Source organism: Phyllobates terribilis, unplaced genomic scaffold (genome assembly GCF_046119375.1).
Source record: "Phyllobates terribilis strain yellow unplaced genomic scaffold, ASM4611937v1 Scaffold_3__8_contigs__length_932513732, whole genome shotgun sequence".
Lineage (NCBI taxonomy): Eukaryota > Metazoa > Chordata > Amphibia > Anura > Dendrobatidae > Phyllobates > Phyllobates terribilis.
This window is the reverse complement of record NW_027362763.1, coordinates 317012663-317029926: the sequence shown is the minus strand read 5'-3', so window position 1 is coordinate 317029926 and position 17264 is coordinate 317012663. Positions and strand designations below refer to the sequence as shown.

The 17264-nt window shown below is 41.2% G+C and overlaps 1 protein-coding gene across 2 annotated transcripts in view; it reads right to left on the bottom strand.

The window, feature by feature from the left end:
• Positions 1 to 13042: 13042 nt before the first annotated feature.
• Positions 13043 to 17264, bottom strand: part of ACAP2 (ArfGAP with coiled-coil, ankyrin repeat and PH domains 2) — a 123545-nt gene continuing 119323 nt past the window's right edge. For both annotated transcript variants that reach the window (XM_073675042.1, XM_073675043.1), the window contains one exon: positions 13043 to 15034. In XM_073675042.1, coding sequence (XP_073531143.1) covers positions 14931 to 15034 — 104 coding nt within the window. In that variant the 3' untranslated portion in view covers positions 13043 to 14930. The remainder of the gene's footprint in view (positions 15035 to 17264) is intronic.

Genomic DNA, 17264 nt, shown 5'->3' with positions numbered 1-17264 from the left:
CGGCGTTCACTCTAGGGGTTAACTAGGGTGATAGTTGTATAGATCGGGTTTGTTATGGATGTGGAGATACCAAATACAGTGGGGAAAATAAGTATTTGATACACTGCCGATTTTGCAAGAATTCCCACCTACAGAGAATGGAGAGGTCTGTAATTTTTATCGTAGGTACACTTCAACTGTGAGAGACAGAATCTTAAAAATAAAAACCAGAAAATCACATTGTATGATTTTTAAATAATTCAGTTGCATTTTATTGCATGAAATAAGTATTTGATCACCTACCAACCAGCAAGAATTCTGGTTCTAACAGACCTATTTCATGCAATAAAATAACTTTTAATAAACTGTTTGGCGTTCTCTCACTATTTGTGACAACTTGTCACAAATGGTCATGGGGCCACTGACGCTCAGCGTTTCCGGAGCATACTCAAGTAATAATAATAATAATAATAATTTTTATTTATATAGCGCCAACATATTCCGCAGCACTTTACAATTAAGCGGGGACATGTACAAACAATAAATTCAATACAAGGTGAGACAGTTTAACAGTTACATCAGGAGTGAGGTCCCTGCTCGCAAGCTTACATTCTACACGGAAATGGGGGGACACAATAGGTGGAAAGTGCTTGTTATTTCAGGTCAGGCAATTATAATAAGTTGGGATTATCATATAAAGCTGTATGATCCGGTCATCAGCCTGTATGTTAAAGTGCAATACTCAATTACCGAGTGCAGTTATCGTGTGCATGGAGGGTGTAGAAACAGATGAACAGTAGGGGGCAGATTCTGAGTGGTATTCAGGAGGGAACAGGGGAAAGTTAGTTTACTGGGTATTTGAGGTGGTAGGCTTGTTTAAAGAGATGGGTTTTTAAAGCGCGCTTGAAGACATCGGGGCTAGGCATCAATCGGATCGTCTGGGGTAGAGCATTCCAGAGAACTGGCGCAGCACGAGAGTAGTCTTGGAGACGGAGGTGCGAGGTTCGGATTATGGGGGATGTTAGCCTTAGGTCATTTGTGGAACAGAGGGCACGTGGTGTAGGACGATAGACTGAGATGAGAGAGGAGATATAAGGTGGTGCAGAACTGTGGAGAGCTTTGTGGGTGAGAGCAATGAGTTTATATTGGACCCTGTAGCGAATGGGTAACCAATGTAATGACTGGCACAAGGTGGAGGCATCGGTGAAGCGGCTGGACAGAAATACGACCCTGGCTGCCGCATTCAGGACAGATTGGAGAGGGGAAATTTTGGTAAGAGGGAGACCGATCAGAAGAGAGTTGCAGTAGTCCAGACGAGAGTGAATAAGAGCGACAGTAAGAGTTTTAGCAGTTTCCAAAGTGAGAAAAGATGGGATTCTGGAGATGTTTTTAAGATGCAAGTGACAAGAGCGAGTGAGTGATCGGATATAGGGAGTAAAGGAAAGGTTAGTGTCGAATATGACCCCAAGGCAGCTGGCGTGCTGCTTGGGAGTTATGGTTGACCCCTCCAAGGTAATTTCGATGTTAGGTAGAGTTCGGTTAGTAGATGGGGGAAACACAAGAAGTTCAGTTTTGGAGAGATTCAGTTTGAGATAGAGGGAGGACATGATGCTAGACACAGCAGACAAACAATCCTTGGTATTTTGTATTAGGGTAGGGGTGATGTCAGTGGAAGAAGTGTATAGTTGGGTGTCGTCAGCATAGAGATGATACTGGAACCCAAATCTGCTGATTGTTTGTCCAATAAGGGCAGTGTATAGAGAGAAGAGGAGGGGGCCTAGGACTGAGCCCTGCGGAACCCCGATAGTAAGGGGATGAGGAGGGGAAGAGGAGCCGGCAAAAGACACAGTGAAGGAGCGGTCAGAGAGGTAGGAGGAGAACCAGGAGAGAACGGTTTCCTTGAGGCCTATAGAGCGGAGCATAGTGAGGAGGAGCTGGTGATCCACAGTGTCAAATGCTGCAGAGAGATCCAGGAGAATCAGCAGGGAGCAGTGACCTTTGGATTTGGCTGTTAGTAGATCGTTAGAGACTTTAGTGAGGGCAGTTTCAGTGGAGTGTAAGGAGCGGAAACCAGATTGTAGAGGGTCGAGGAGAGAGTTATCTGAGAGATAGCGGATTAGACGGGAGTGGACCAAGCGTTCCAGGAGTTTAGAGATGAAAGGAAGATTAGAGACAGGTCTGTAGTTAGCAGTGCAGTTCTGGTCCAGGGATGGCTTTTTAAGTAAAGGGGTTATGATGGCATGTTTAAATGAGGAGGGAAAGATACCTGACGAAAGAGAGAGGTTAAATATTTTAGTCAGGTGAGTGGTGACCACCGGTGAGAGGGACTGCAGGAGATGTGAAGGAATGGGGTCACTGTTGCAGGTTGTAGGCCGAGAAGAAGCGAGGAGCTGGGTAACTTCTTCTGTGACCGGCTCAAAGATGGCTAGTGAGCTTGAAGTGCGGTAGAGAAGGGGATCCAGGCACTGAGGAGATTGGGCTGAGATGTCCTGATGGATGTGGTTGATTTTTTCCAAGAAATAAGTGGCCAGATCCTCCCCGCTGAGGTTGGTGGTGGGGGCCTATGCTTTAGGTTTCAGGAGGGAGTTTAAGGTTTCGAAAAGTCGTTTTGGATTGTTGGACAGTGAAGTGATGAGGGTGGTGAAGTAGGATTGTTTGGCCAGATGAAGGGCAGAGTTATAGGTTTTGAGCATGAATTTATAGTGGATGAAGTCCTCTTCTAAAAGAGATTTTCTCCACTGACGCTCAGCACACCTTGAGCAACGTTGAAGAAAACGTGTTTGCATCGTGTGCCAGGGCTGCCGTTGTCTGTGTCGGGTCTTTCTGCGAGTAGAAGGTGCTGCTTCATCTAGGGCGCTCTTCAGTGTATTATTGTAGTGTGACAATGCTAAGTCTGGACAGGAGAAGGAGGAGATGGGGGCTAAAGATGTATGGAGATTGTCCATAAGCTGCTGGGTATTAATGGTACGTGTATTCCTATAAGTGTGGTAAGTGGGGGTGTCCCGGGTGAGGAGACAATTCTTAACAGAGAAGGAAAGAAGGTTGTGGTCCGAGAGCGGGAGAGGGGAGTTGATAAAGTCATCCAGCAAGCAGAGACTGGAAAAAAACAGGTCCAGAGTGTTCCCGTCTTCATGGGTAGGAGAATTCGTAAACTGTGAGAGACGGAATGAAGAGGTTAGAGAAAGTAGATGAGAGGCAGATTGTGACTGACCACAACCCCCTCAGTTGGCTGCACACCATGTCAGGTGCCAACGGAAGGTTGTTACGCTGGAGCCTCACCCTCCAGCAGTACGACTTTACCGTTCAACACCGCAAGGGCAGCGAGCATGGCAATGCCGATGGGTTGTCCCGGCGAGGGGAGCCTCCAGACATACGCTTGGAGGAGTACCAGAAGGTCCTACCTCCATAGCGCAGTCTAAAAGGGGGAGGTGTCAGGCAAAAGGTATTTTTGCCCGAGTTTTAAAAATGAGAGATGTTTTAAAAAGGAAAACCCCCACCCCCTATCCGTTTGTAAGAGAAGACATAGAACTCACTTTTGCTTTTCCCCAAACCAGGAATCTTTATGACCCGCCATAAAACCTCAGTCCAGGGCAAGCACTGGTACAAACCGGAAAATCCCTCCAAAAAATCCCATTGTTTAATTGTACAAACGTTTTATGCCAATTTTAATCACGCACAGGTCTGACAGAAACATCGGAACCACTTTTTTTGAATGCTTACCTTTTTCCCATTACAATGGTATAACTTGCATAACTGAGGAATGACCGGGAACTGAGATAATGGATTCTGAGCTTCTGAGCGTCATAGAGGTTTCATATTTAATATCTATCTTCACGAATATTGGTGACGGTCAAGATGATGTCTCCCTCTTGGATGTGGGACCCCCCCACACCAAGATATGGAATCTGAAGGATTTTTTAGGTCTTCTGCAGCTGGGTGGGCTCGCAAAGCCGAGCCCCCTTGTAAGGTAAATAAGGGGTGTCTCCCAGAGTTTTGGCTGCTGACTAAAAACCAGATCGGCCATTTTTCAAGCCATTCTTCTCAGGGACGTCGAACGCACGCACATCACGCGGCGTAAGAAGAATCACCTCTAATTCCCGGGGAGCCGTCCCCCCCACAGAATCTGAGACCATTACCTTGTGAAGCAGGTTTTGCTATTACTTATCCCTTTTATTTTAAGAACTGTTTAAGCATACATGTAAATTGTCTCCTTTATAATATCTTGTATATATTTTGTAAACACTGCCCCCCTTTTGGGAGTAAATCATTAATTATTTACCAGCTTCGTTCTTCTTGTCCTATGTCGAGCAAACACGTTCCTCACCCGCTAATTCACGTTACCTAACGGGTACCCGATCCACCTGTTAAGCGATCGGTGGTGGCAGTATACCAGTATTTATGTGATATTGTGGTTTGAGGGTGGCTGGTCGGAGGTATATATACGTTCCTGGAAGGAACTGGTGGTATATATACGTCCTGTCACATCACGTGCCGCAATAGTCGACATAAATTAGAGCAGCTGCACCCGGGCTTATCCTCGGTCAATACCGTGTTTGACCAGCAGGATAAGGGGGCGCCAGAGAGCTGCAAGGTCTGACCCAAGTGGGTGTCGTTTTCATGACAAAGTAGTATATGAAGCTGGGATTCAGTACGCATGCCTGGAAAGCTGAGCGTCATTGCGCAAGAGCGGGATCTCCTGGGCTATTGCGGTGGTAGGGAGCAGTGACTGGAAGAATTTCAAAACACAGTTGATTGAAAGTGACTGAAAAGTTAGAGCTGCCCACCCCTATGACTGAATCCGGAGGTATGTGGGGCACTCATCAAAGTATAAAAAGTGATTTCTGCGCATAATATTGGGACATTTTGCTTGAGACAAACATGTTAGTGATGCATTGTGGACCACTAACAAGACACTGCGGGCAGTTTAATAGAGATAAAGGACGTGACAGGTTCCCTTTAAAGGAAACGTCAAGTTCTCAGACAAATAAGAGTTTTAAACCAAGAGAAGACTTCAGCTTATCTTCCTACAATAAGAATACATTTTCTTCCTCTAAATAGCCCTCTGAAATGTGATGACAGACTGTTCGAGCGTTCAGTGGGAGCAGGGTTTGCAAAAGTTTCTGCTGTCTGGGCGAAGTCTTTAATCATGGGTCTCCTCAACAATAAGAAAAGGTTATGCTCCATAACTAAAGAAAATTCAAAGAAACTGATTTTTCCTACGCATTTGAGCCAACCTTCTCTGATCATAGATTGACAGTTTTCACCTTCCTGACCAGGCCAAATTTTTAAAACCTGACATGTCATATTATGTTGTAACAACTCCGGAATGCTTCTGCATATCTACAGCCCTCCAAGGCTGCAATTCCACAATTATTTTTTAAATTTTTTTTTATTTACCATATTCAGTATATGAAAACTTGTAGAACCACCAAAAGATGGAGTAACCATAAACCACCAAACATCAATTAAAAAATATGAGTTTATTGAAGCAATTAAAAGTAAAGAATGCCAAACATAAAATATCAAGCTCTAATAAGGAGGAGACATGAATATTGGAAGGAGTGACAGAGTCCAGTATAAAGTATGGGAAAAACACGTGGGACCCTGAAACCGACCTTTAGGATTCTCCAGGTCATTACAAGTTTGTAGATACTAAATATGTACAGTTAGGTCCATATATATTTGGACAGAGACAACATTTTTCTAATTTTGGTTCTAGACATTACCACAATGAATTTTAAACAAAACAATTCAGATACAGTTGAAGTTCAGACTTTCAGCTTTCATTTGAGGGTATCCACATTAAAATTGGATGAAGGGTTTAGGAGTTTCAGCTCCTTAACATGTGCCACCCTGTTTTTAAAGGGACCAAAAGTAATTGGACAGATTAAATAATTGTAAATAAAATGTTGATTTCTAGTACTTGGTTGAAAACCCTTTGTTGGCAATGACTGCCTGAAGTCTTGAACTCATGGACATCACCAGACGCTGTGTTTCCTCCTTTTTGATGCTCTGCCAGGTCTCCACTGCGATGGTTTTCAGTTGCTGTTTGTTTGTGGGCCTTTCTGTCTGAAGTTTAGTCTTTAACAAGTGAAATGCATGCTCAATTGGGTAGAGATCAGGTGACTGACTGGGCCATTCAAGAATATTCCACTTCTTTGCTTTAATAAACTCCTGGGTTGCTTTGGCTTTATGTTTTGGGTCATTGTCCATCTGTAGTATGAAACGACGACCAATCAGTTTGGCTGCATTTGGCTGGATCTGAGCACACAGTATGGCTTTGAATACATCAGAATTCATTTGGCTGCTTCTGTCCTGTGTCACATCATCAATAAACACTAGTGACCCAGTGCCACTGGCAGCCATGCATGCCCAAGCCATCACACTGCCTTCGCCGTGTTTTACAGATGATGTGGTATGCTTTGGATCATGAGCTGTACCACGCCTTCGCCATACTTTTCTCTTTCCATCATTCTGGTAGAGGTTGATCTTGGTTTTATCTGTCCAAAGAATGTTCTTCCAGAACTGTGCTGGCTTTTTTAGGTCTTTTTGCATCGATGAGTTAACCAGTGCTTTCTTTCTCAAGATGTACCAAACTGTAGATTTTGCCACTCCTAATATTGTAGCAATTTCTCGGATGGGTTTTTTCTGTTTTTGCAGCTTAAGGATGGCTTGTTTCACCTGCATGGAGAGCTCCTTTGACCGCGTGTTTACTTCACAGCAAAACCTTCCAAATGCAAGCACCACACCTCAAATCAACTCCAGGCCTTTTATCTGCTTAATTGAGAATGACATAACGAAGGGATTGCCCACACCTGTCCATGAAATAGCCTTGGAGTCAATTGTCCAATTACTTTTGGTCCCTTTAAAAACAGGGTGGCACATGTTTAGAAGATGAAACTCCTAAACCCTTCATACAATTTTAATGTGGATACCCTCAAATGAAAGCTGAAAGTCTGAACTTCAACTGCATCTGAATTGTTTTGTTTAAAATTCATTGTGGTAATGTCTAGAACCAAAATTAGAAAAATGTTGTCTCTGTCCAAATATATATGGACCTAACTGTATATGTTCTTTTTTATTTAAGTGGTGAAAAAAATTTCCAAAGTATATATAAAAAAAATAAATAAATAAAGCAAAAACTCAATTTTCTGAGACCCTCTCCATTTTTCGGCATCTGCTGACGTTTTCATCGATACCATTTTAGGGTAGATACGATGTTTTGATCGCCTGTTATTGCATTTTAATTTAATTCTATAATTTTGATGTTTTTTTCCGTTACGCAGTTTACTGATCGGATTCTTTTTAGATTTTGATAGATTGGGCGTTTCTGAACTCAGTGATGCCAAATATGGGTATATATATATATATATATATATATATATATATATATATATATATTTTTTTTTTGAATGGCGCAAAAGGGGGATGATTTGAACTTTTTACTTTGTTTTTTTTTTGTTTTTACACTTTTTACTTGCTTCAATAGTCTCCATAGGAGACTTGAAGCTGCAATCTTCTGATCACTTGTGCTACACACAGCATGGCTCAAGCCCTGCTATGTGTAGCAAATATCATCTGCTATGAACGGGCTGATGTTCATAGCAGATCAGCAATGACAAACTCGGGGGTCTTCTGCAGACCCCCGATTGTTATGCCAACCTATCGGCGTGCCTGTGATCATGTGACAGGGCATTTAACATGTTAAGAGCCACTAGTGGATCGCGATGTTAGGGGCACATGACAGCTTATCAAATCAGGTGTCATGTGCCAGAAATAGGGCGAGCTCAGCCCTGGAGCCTGCATCAAAGGGACGGACACAACCTATATGTCACAGGTTGTGAAGGCGGTAAACAGCTTCTACAAATGGGTTTGGGAGAACTTTTTCCCCTTTCATGTAGAAAAACATTTGTGGAGTAAGAACTGATGTTGGACGAGAGACCCAGGCTCACAATCTCAGTTCTAGATCATGTAAAAAGTGTTCAGTGGAGTTGAGGTCAAGTGCAGTGATGTCTTCCACATCAAACTTGCCCAAGCGATGTCTTTACAGACCTTGTATAATGCATTGCAAACTAATCCAACAAAGTTGGAAGCATATAATTGTCCAAAATGTCTTGGAATGCTGAAGCATCAAGATTTCCCTTCACTGGAACTAAGAGGTCTATGATATTCCATGAAAAACAATCATACAAGATTCTCTCTCCTCTAGCAAAGTGTACAGTTGCCACAAGGCACTCAAAGGTAACATTTACATGGTATTTGCCAAACCAAGACTTGTCCCACAAGTCATAGAAGCGTGGTATGTCACACCACAGAACTTGGCATATTTTACACCACTCCATCTGATGCTTGGCATTATGCTTGGTGACGTGAGGCTTGCATGCAGCTGCCCGGCCCTAGAAACTCATGCTGTGAAGCTTCCAGTAGTTTTTGAGCTAATGTTAATGCCAGAGGAGATTTGGACCTCTGCAGTTGAGTCAGCAGAGCATCAGCGACTTCTATGCACTTTATCATTTCGGTCATGACTGTAGTTCCATGCTACTTCCACTTCTCAATAATACCACTGAAAGTTTATCATGGAATATTTAGGATGGAATAAATTTCACAAACAGACTTTTAGCTATGATGGCATCTTATTCTAGTACCACTAATTAACTGAACTCTTTGGAAGGACCCATTCTTTTACAAATGTTTGTAAAGGCAGGCTGCATGGCGAGAGAATAGATTTTATACACCTGTGGGACTGAATCAAAATTCCTAACTTCAATAATTAAGAGATGTGTCTTATATACACTGTAAACTTAACATGGACAAAACAGAATTCATCATCTTTCCGCCATCTCATTCAACCCTCCAAACTGACCTATCTATCAACATCAATGGCTGCCCACTCTCCCCAATCCCTCAAGCTCACTGCCTTAGGGTAACCCTGGACTCGGAACTCTCCTTCAAACCACATATCCAAGCCCATTCCACTTCCTGCCGACTCCAACTCAAAAATATCTCCCGGATCCGCACATTCCTAAACCATGAATCTGCAAAAACACTAGTGTACGCCCTCATCATCTCCCGCCTTAACTACTGCAACCTCCTGCTCTGTGGCCTCCCCTCTAACACTCTCGCACCCCTCCAATCTATCCTAAACTCTGCTGCTCGACTAATCAACCTGTCCCCCCCGCTATTCCCCGGCCTCTCCTCTCTGTCAATCTCTTCACTGGCTCCCCATTGCTCAGAGACTCCAGTTCAAAACCCTAACCATGACATACAAAGCCATTCACAACCTGTCTCCTCCATACATCTCCGACCTAGTCTCCCGTTACATACCTGCACGCAACCTCCGATCCTCACAAGATCTCCTGCTCTACTCCCCTCTTATCTCCTCCTCCCACAACCGTATACAAGATTTCTCCCGTGCTTCCTCCCTACTCTGGAACTCTCTACCCCAACGTATCAGACTCTCGCCTACCGTGGAAACCTTAAAAAGGAACCTGAAGACCCACCTCTTCCGACAAGCCTACAACCTGCAGTAACCACCGCTCCACCATACCGCTGCACGACCAGCTCTACCCTCACCTACAGTATCCTCACCCATCCCTCGTAGATTGTGAGCCCTCGCGGGCAGGGTCCTCGCTCCTCCTGTACCAGTCGCTGTCACATTGTATTCAAGATTATTGTAATTGTTCTTGTATTATACCCCTTTTTCACATGTAAAGCGCCATGGAATAAATGGCGCTATAATAAATAATAATAATAATAATAATGGGCAAAAGTAGTATGACAACTCAACAGACAACATATACTAGTAAGTTTCTGAGGGTACTTGCACTGCATAGAAGATGCAGTGATTTCTAGCACCACTTACCACACATTGGTCATTTAAAAATAGTGACAAAGTAAAGATGAAAACAGCTTAGACCAAATATTATATTACGTTTTAGCAAATACAAATGGCAAGACATTCAAAAACATTTTTTTGTTTTTATTGAAATTGCATATTGTTCTGATTCTGCAGAGTACAAATTATTCAATCAAGTATTTACATTTGTTACATAATATACATGTGAACTGAAATAAGTTCTCTATTTTTTGTGTGAGCAAAAATAAAGCTACATTCAAGTTTAACTTACAAAAATTATTACAATAAAACATGATATGTATGACATTCTTCATAGCACAGTATCTGGAAGGAATATTGCAATGCAAAATAAATGATAGAAATCAATGAAAAAGCATAAGATTTATAATCCTAGCGAAAAAATATTGCACTTCAGAGTATGGAGGACACAGAAGGTGAAATGTGAAAATCAACACATAATTTACCCTCATCGAAGGGGTTATTTTTATTAGGCTGCTGTAGATTCATTCTTGAGTCCCTTAGAGGCTATAACAAGTCTTATTTTTCTGCCTGTTCAGACAATTGAGAAATGAATGAGAACATGTTTAGCACTATAGTACTTACAGAAAGAAACCTTCAATATAAATCAAGAGAGATTTTACAACTCTCAGTGACTTCCTTATGGTAAGGGGATGGATAGGTTTCTCACTGCACCATGTTCTTGTAATAAATAGACGTCTCACCATGAGACCTGGCAGTATTTTGTAGACTTTGTTCAGTGACACAGACTCAATATGACAGACGTCCCTAAGGAAAACAAATGAGTGCACTTCACTTTTGATCTAAGTACAACTGTACTTTAACATCTAAGATCCAATAAATAAGTTGCCAAAGTTTTTGCTAACCAGATACTTGAGCCTACCATATACTAAAGATGTAGATGGCAGCTTTCTTATTGCTCATGAATGGTCTATGAGGGTAAGTTTACACAGAGTTTGTCTGGGATTTTTCTGGCTGAAAAATCCATAAAAACGCTTAAAAAATGTTGACTTTGTGTGCAATTAGACATGATTTTTGAGTATAGGGTATTTTTTTTCTATTTCACATTGATTCGGTAGTCAAATCTGGGTAATTTTTCCAAGCAGAAAAGCCTCATGTATTGAGGCTATCAATTGGTTTTACCTATAAACCAACAGCTGCAGTCCAAAGAAATATATTGGGTTGTATGCGATTGTGTTGACTGCCACTGCCATTCAATCAGTAACACTACAAAAAGATGCAGGCTCTAACAGAGGTTTGCCTTCCTTCATGACATAGGGCAAGTGCACACGTTAAGTATTTGTTGCAGACATTTCTGCATCAAAAAACTGTCTTTTGGCTGGAAAAACACTGCAAAAAACATGTTTTGTTTTTTTTAATGCACCCCCCCCCCCCCACTTGGTGAAAAATGCTCCAAAAACACTGAAAGCATTGACATAAAGCAGATTTGAAACTGCTTAAAAGTTGCAAGGAAAAAAAGCAGCAACATTTGCATGAGATTTCAGAAATCTCATTCACTTTGCTGGGACAGTAAAATGCTGCCCTTCCCGTGGTAAAAATGCACAGACCCTTAGGCAAGATGAACATCTGGTGTTTTTGTAATTGCAGATACACTATTTTTATACAGATTTTGGCATGGAAAAATGTGTGTTTTCTGTGCCAAAATCTGCACAAAAACACTTGAAAAACTACACCTATTATAACAAAACCCACATGCTATTCATGTATTTCAGTTTTTATCTCTGCATACTTTTCAAAAACCACTTCAATAAGTGACAAGTCGCTTACTGAAGTGGTTTATGATTAGATTCTTTATGAAAACTGCAGTGAGTAACGACCCATGGATTAACTTCATTCATCTGGGCTTATCCCTGTGCCGGCCCATGGCAGCTTAACCTTAAAGGCTCTGGTTTTGATCACAGATTTGTCTCAGATTTCTGCTGCAGATTCCAGGACAAATAGCCTTATCATTTTTCTGATGCATATGTAGTCGATGTGGACTGATTTTAAATCAGAGTAGCTAATTCTGTGCTTAGAAAAAAAATAATAGACGTTTAAACAGATACCTGTGTGCTGACCTACCTCAAAGCTTTGCCAATGGGATCAATGGCATCAGCAACAGCTTATTCACAACTACTTACTGCTGGCAACAAACTAAAGATCATCTTACCAATAAAATAATTATCTAATAATTCAGAGAAACTGAATCTAGAACACTTGTGCTTCTTGGGTTTACAATAGACATGCATTCATCTATATTAAGTAAAACCCACAAAAACTATTTACTGTGGTCCCATAATATTTACTCCTTAAAAGCATCTAATACCCTGTTTTTTATTATAGTCAATTAGTTTATAATGTATGCTCTACAATCTATTCTCCTTTACTTTTTTATATCCATTTACAGTACCGGGCAGCGGTCATTAAACTATGTATTTAGCCATGCTGTTCCACCCCATATTGGCTTCTACCCGACAACCGCCAAAGCAGGTAACTAATCAATGGGGTTGCTGTGTGCCGGACCTCCACTGATATGATATCGTTGACCTATGCTGTGGACAGACAAACAATATTTAGGTCTTGGACAACCACTTTAAAGGGAATCAGTCAGTAGGGTAGTTCCTCCTAAGCTGTCTATATGGTCATGCAGGTCATAGGAAGGTGAATAAAATGATACCATGATATCTATGATCCAATATCTTACTCCAGAGAAATCCACGTTTGTCTTTTATGTAAATGAGCTGTTGATATCTATGGGCCAGACACTGATCTGTATGAGAATCTGCCTCCAGAGATTATTTTACATGAAGGGGGAGATACCAGTGTGATATGTAATGGTCGTTCTCTGCTCGCCTGATCTCACTGCAGAGCTGTGTGTGATTATACCTCACACATCTGCCGGGTCCTCTCAGCTTTAGCTTACAGGCAGACAGGGTTACAATATTGTTACGATAGAGCTGAGCTCAGAGAGATGCATAAAATGTGTTTGTGAGAAGACAAGGTTCAGTTCTCCTCGTCTGTGTTAGTTACTTGTCTCACACTGGTAATGTCCCCTTCATCGAACATAATCTCTGGAGGCAGATTCTCCTGCAGATCATTGTCGGGCCCATAGTTTGGAACAGCTCATTTACATAAAAGAAAAAAATGGATTTCTCTGCAATAAGACATCAGATCACAGATATCAAGGTATCATTGTATTCAGCTTCCTATAATCTGTATGCCCATATAGATGGTTTAGTAGGGTTGATCCTACTGGCAGATTCCCTTTAAGGGTTTTGACCAATGTTTTCACCATCAATCAGGAGTGCATGTGAAGTTATCTGATAGAACAGATCCTCTAATCAATATTCATGATCAAAGATTATTCTGAAGTTACACAGATGAAATTCAGCAAAAATTAACCCTCCTAAAGCACATAATAGCAGTCTAAAATGATGGGTCCAAAACCAGTAAAAGTGTATTTGGTGAGAAAAGCTCTTTAAGCTGCCTGCTATCGATTTCAACATTGGTACTTCCAAACTAAGACTTAAAAGGTGCTGTATATAACACGTGCTTTCCTGTAGAAGAATATGTACTGTCTTCTGCATTCCATGTTTCCTTGCCACATTTGAATACTTGCTCAATGCTAACAGTTTAACCATTTGTGAACTGATCTATAATCGATACATTTAAAATAAATCTAATATAACTACAGTTTATGTACAACATTAACTGACAAAAATATCTATATATATTAAGATATACCGTACGCTTGAAAACGGACTACCCCACATTAGAGCAATAATGCTGTAGAAATGGATCACAATTTATAGGTATCTACAGGCAGGAGGAAATCCAGCTAGTGGAGGCAACTTTACACTTCATTCATATACAGTCTTATTGATAGGATACTATGTGTGCAAGATGAAAGGATGGAGGGGTCAGAGCAGCATATTGTATCCTGTTCACTCTGCATATAGCTGAACAGTACTTAAAGGGATTTCCAGGTCTGAAATGAAAAGTATGTGGTCAGTCAATGTGATGTGATGACGTGGACATGGTCATTATTCCCCCTGTATGCCCCAAGTGAGTGGGCGGTCACATGAATGCACATATGTGATTTCCATATTTGCTTTTACTACTAGTATCATCCAGCTTCTCTCAAAAGATGGGTAAGACTAGTCGGCACATGACCACAAAGATGCAAATTGCCTACATGCCGTCAGATCAATGCCCACTTGCTCGTGACATACAGGGGAATTGTGACAGTGTGAACATTGTCCGCAGTCACAGAGTGAATCCCTTTAAGAAAATGAAAGTAAATTTGATGAACCATTTCATAAGCAGGGCACAATTTAACAGGTAGTAAACAGTGAATGTGTCAATGTAATAAAATCAGTAATATACTGGCAATAGGTAATTTGGAGTATTGCACAATGGCTTTCATTTTCCATTTCACACTAAATAAACTGTAATGGTTGGAACATTAAGAGAACAGACCTCAGAGTGCCAGTCATAGATTTTAAACTACCCATTAAATAAGCTGGGTATCTACATTAGAAATGGATGTTAGAAAAGGATGCATCTCTGTGGCAAGCAGGTAATGTTTTTTGTCTTTTCAGACATCGTGTGTATCATTATATTTGGAAACCTTCCTTCAACATGTCAGACTGTTCTAACAAATTAGTGCAATGCTGTCAAAGAGGGTGCAGAATTCTGTAGAACTTCACGCAGGGTATAACAGTTAAAGCAGTCGGGTTGGTCCTTTTTACGTAGAAACAAGAATACTTATGGACCCTATGGTGGACCCTATATAGTATTCACTCTAAACAAGACTGAAAGCATATTTATTCATATACTCGTCACAAAAGAAAACAGTCACGATATTTCAAGACAGCCATCAGTCACCATTCCACTTAACAGTGATTTATCCAAAGCGCAAAGCAGTAATCCTGTGTTGGGTGGTCACATGGAATGCTAAACCCTTCCACCAAGAGCAGCCAAGCACTGGCCTGCAAAATAAACTATGGCTAATAAATAGTTTTTCTATTGTGATTAAATACTCATTTAAAAAGGTAAAGCTCAAAATGTATAGAATTCAAGACTTCTGAGAATCTGGCTGCTGAAAACGATTCAGTTTTTCAGGATTGTTAGATGCCATATGGGAAAAATCTCGGAAAATATCTTGGTAAGTTTCATCACCTGTAAAACGATACAAAAAAGACCAAATTTGAATTATATACAATACATGAAAAAATTGTTAATAATGAAAACAATGATGGTCATTACTGATAAAATAATACATAGACTGAAGGGGGTTTCCCAGTACTAGGTTATTGATGACCTATCCAGTATCAGATCAGTAGGGGTCCAACATCTAGCACCGGCCACATGTTAACAGTGTATGAAGATGAACATCACAGCACCATCACTCCTGGGTTTCGCAAATTAGCTCCTATTCAAATAATGGAACAGTTTATCCATGGGGGGTGCCAGGTGTTGGACCCCCACTGATCTGGTACTGATGACCTATCATAAAGATGGGTCATCAATATCATAGTACTGGGAAAACCCTTAAAAGGGAACCTGTCACCACAAAATTGCAGTCCCATCTGCAGGCATCATGTTATAGAGCAGGAGGAGCGGAGCACACTGATATACAGTATAATTTTGTAAGAAAAGATTCCGGGTAATCTGTGCTTTATTTATTTATACCTGTGCTCTTTCTGGGAATTTCAGTCCAGTGGGCGGTCCTATTGGAGAAAAAGGGAGGGTTTCAAGCTCACCAAGCTTGTTGCAAAATTAGATTCACTGAAATCTTGAAGGAAGGGTGCTGAATCCAACTGTTGAAGCACAGTAAGAAACAAGGAGAGCCAAGGGAAAAATACTGGCATGGCCGTCCAATAAAATCAAAAACCTTTAATTTAGATATCCGTAAAAACATGTGGAACCAGCGTAAAAACCTGATGCGTTTCTGGCTTCTGGTGGGGCAAATGCCCTTAATCATAGGATGAAGGTTTATGATTTTTTTGGACAGACGTGCCGGTATTTTTGCCTTAGCTTTCCTAGTTACTTACCGTGCTTCACCGGGTGGTCCTATCATTGACTGACAGTGGTCTCTCTACTCATACTTATACAAAAGAAAATTATCTGTCACTTATAGGACCAAAAAGCCCAGATAGAGCAGAGCTTTAAATCATTCCAACACGAGTTATACTGAATCTTTTCTGACAAAGTTCAATTTCAATCTGCTCAGCTCCCCAGCTCGATAATATGGTGCCTGAAGATTGGACCTCATTTTCATGGCGACGGGTTCCCTTTAGTATGAGGGATCACTGCATATGCCTTATGACAAAATATAAATGCCAACATTACAATGTTACAATGTAACTTGTTTTTTTTTATGACGAGATGACCGTCTTAACCATAGAGACCTTTGGCATGCATGGGCTAAAAATGTGACTTACAAAGATTTATACCTGCAGGAAGACTCCAAGAATCCAGACAGATGACAAGAAGGAGAAAAAGCAAAGTATCCCATATTTAAGCATATAAAAAATCAACTACTTGCTGAACAGGAAAAGTAAAAAAAACAAACAAAAAAAAGCAAAAAGAAAAAAACAGTATTGATACAGAAAAGCTATCTAAATGTGCAAGGATGGGTTCACACAGGGCCATTAGATGATGACATAACCTGTTACAGCACTAATTGCTGGTACGCCCACCTGTCATGAGCATAAGGGTCTCCAGTATCCAATTTGAATGGAGCAGTGGTCGAGCATCCATACTGCCGCTCCATTTAAAGTCTATGGGCCTGACAGAAGTAGACGACTGCTGTACTTGCCTATATTCTACAACTACAGTAAAAGATGGCAAATTCGCTGGGAATATATACCATCACACTGATTACTATAGCTCACACTGCTGCTGCACCTCTGTCAGAGGTCTTCCTTACACATCAATAACACTGGCCACTGACTTTACAGGAAACTGGAGAATGACTCTATTCACTTGAATGGATCTGTGTTGCAATTTCCTGTCCAGCAGGTTGGTGTACGTCCCCCAAATATCATGTTATGGCACAACCTAAAAATAAGCCAGAACATAAATACTGGAATACATCTTTAAAAGGAACCTAATAGGAGGAAACAATTTTATTCCTCCCGGCAGGCTCAGTCCATCACGTTTTCAGTCACCAATCAGTGAACAGAGAGCGGCGACTGTAACTGTGCCCCCGACATTGACTGATAGAAAGCTCATTGTTAGGGTCAACAGTCAGTCAGTGCCGGAGACGTGGTTACAGCCGCCAATCTCTATGAACAGAGCAGTGACTGAAACCATGACAGCAACACCCCTATGACTGCACTTTGAACGCTGCCAAGAGGAATAAAGTTCATATCCTCCTGTCAGTGGGGCTCTCCTTGTCATAGTG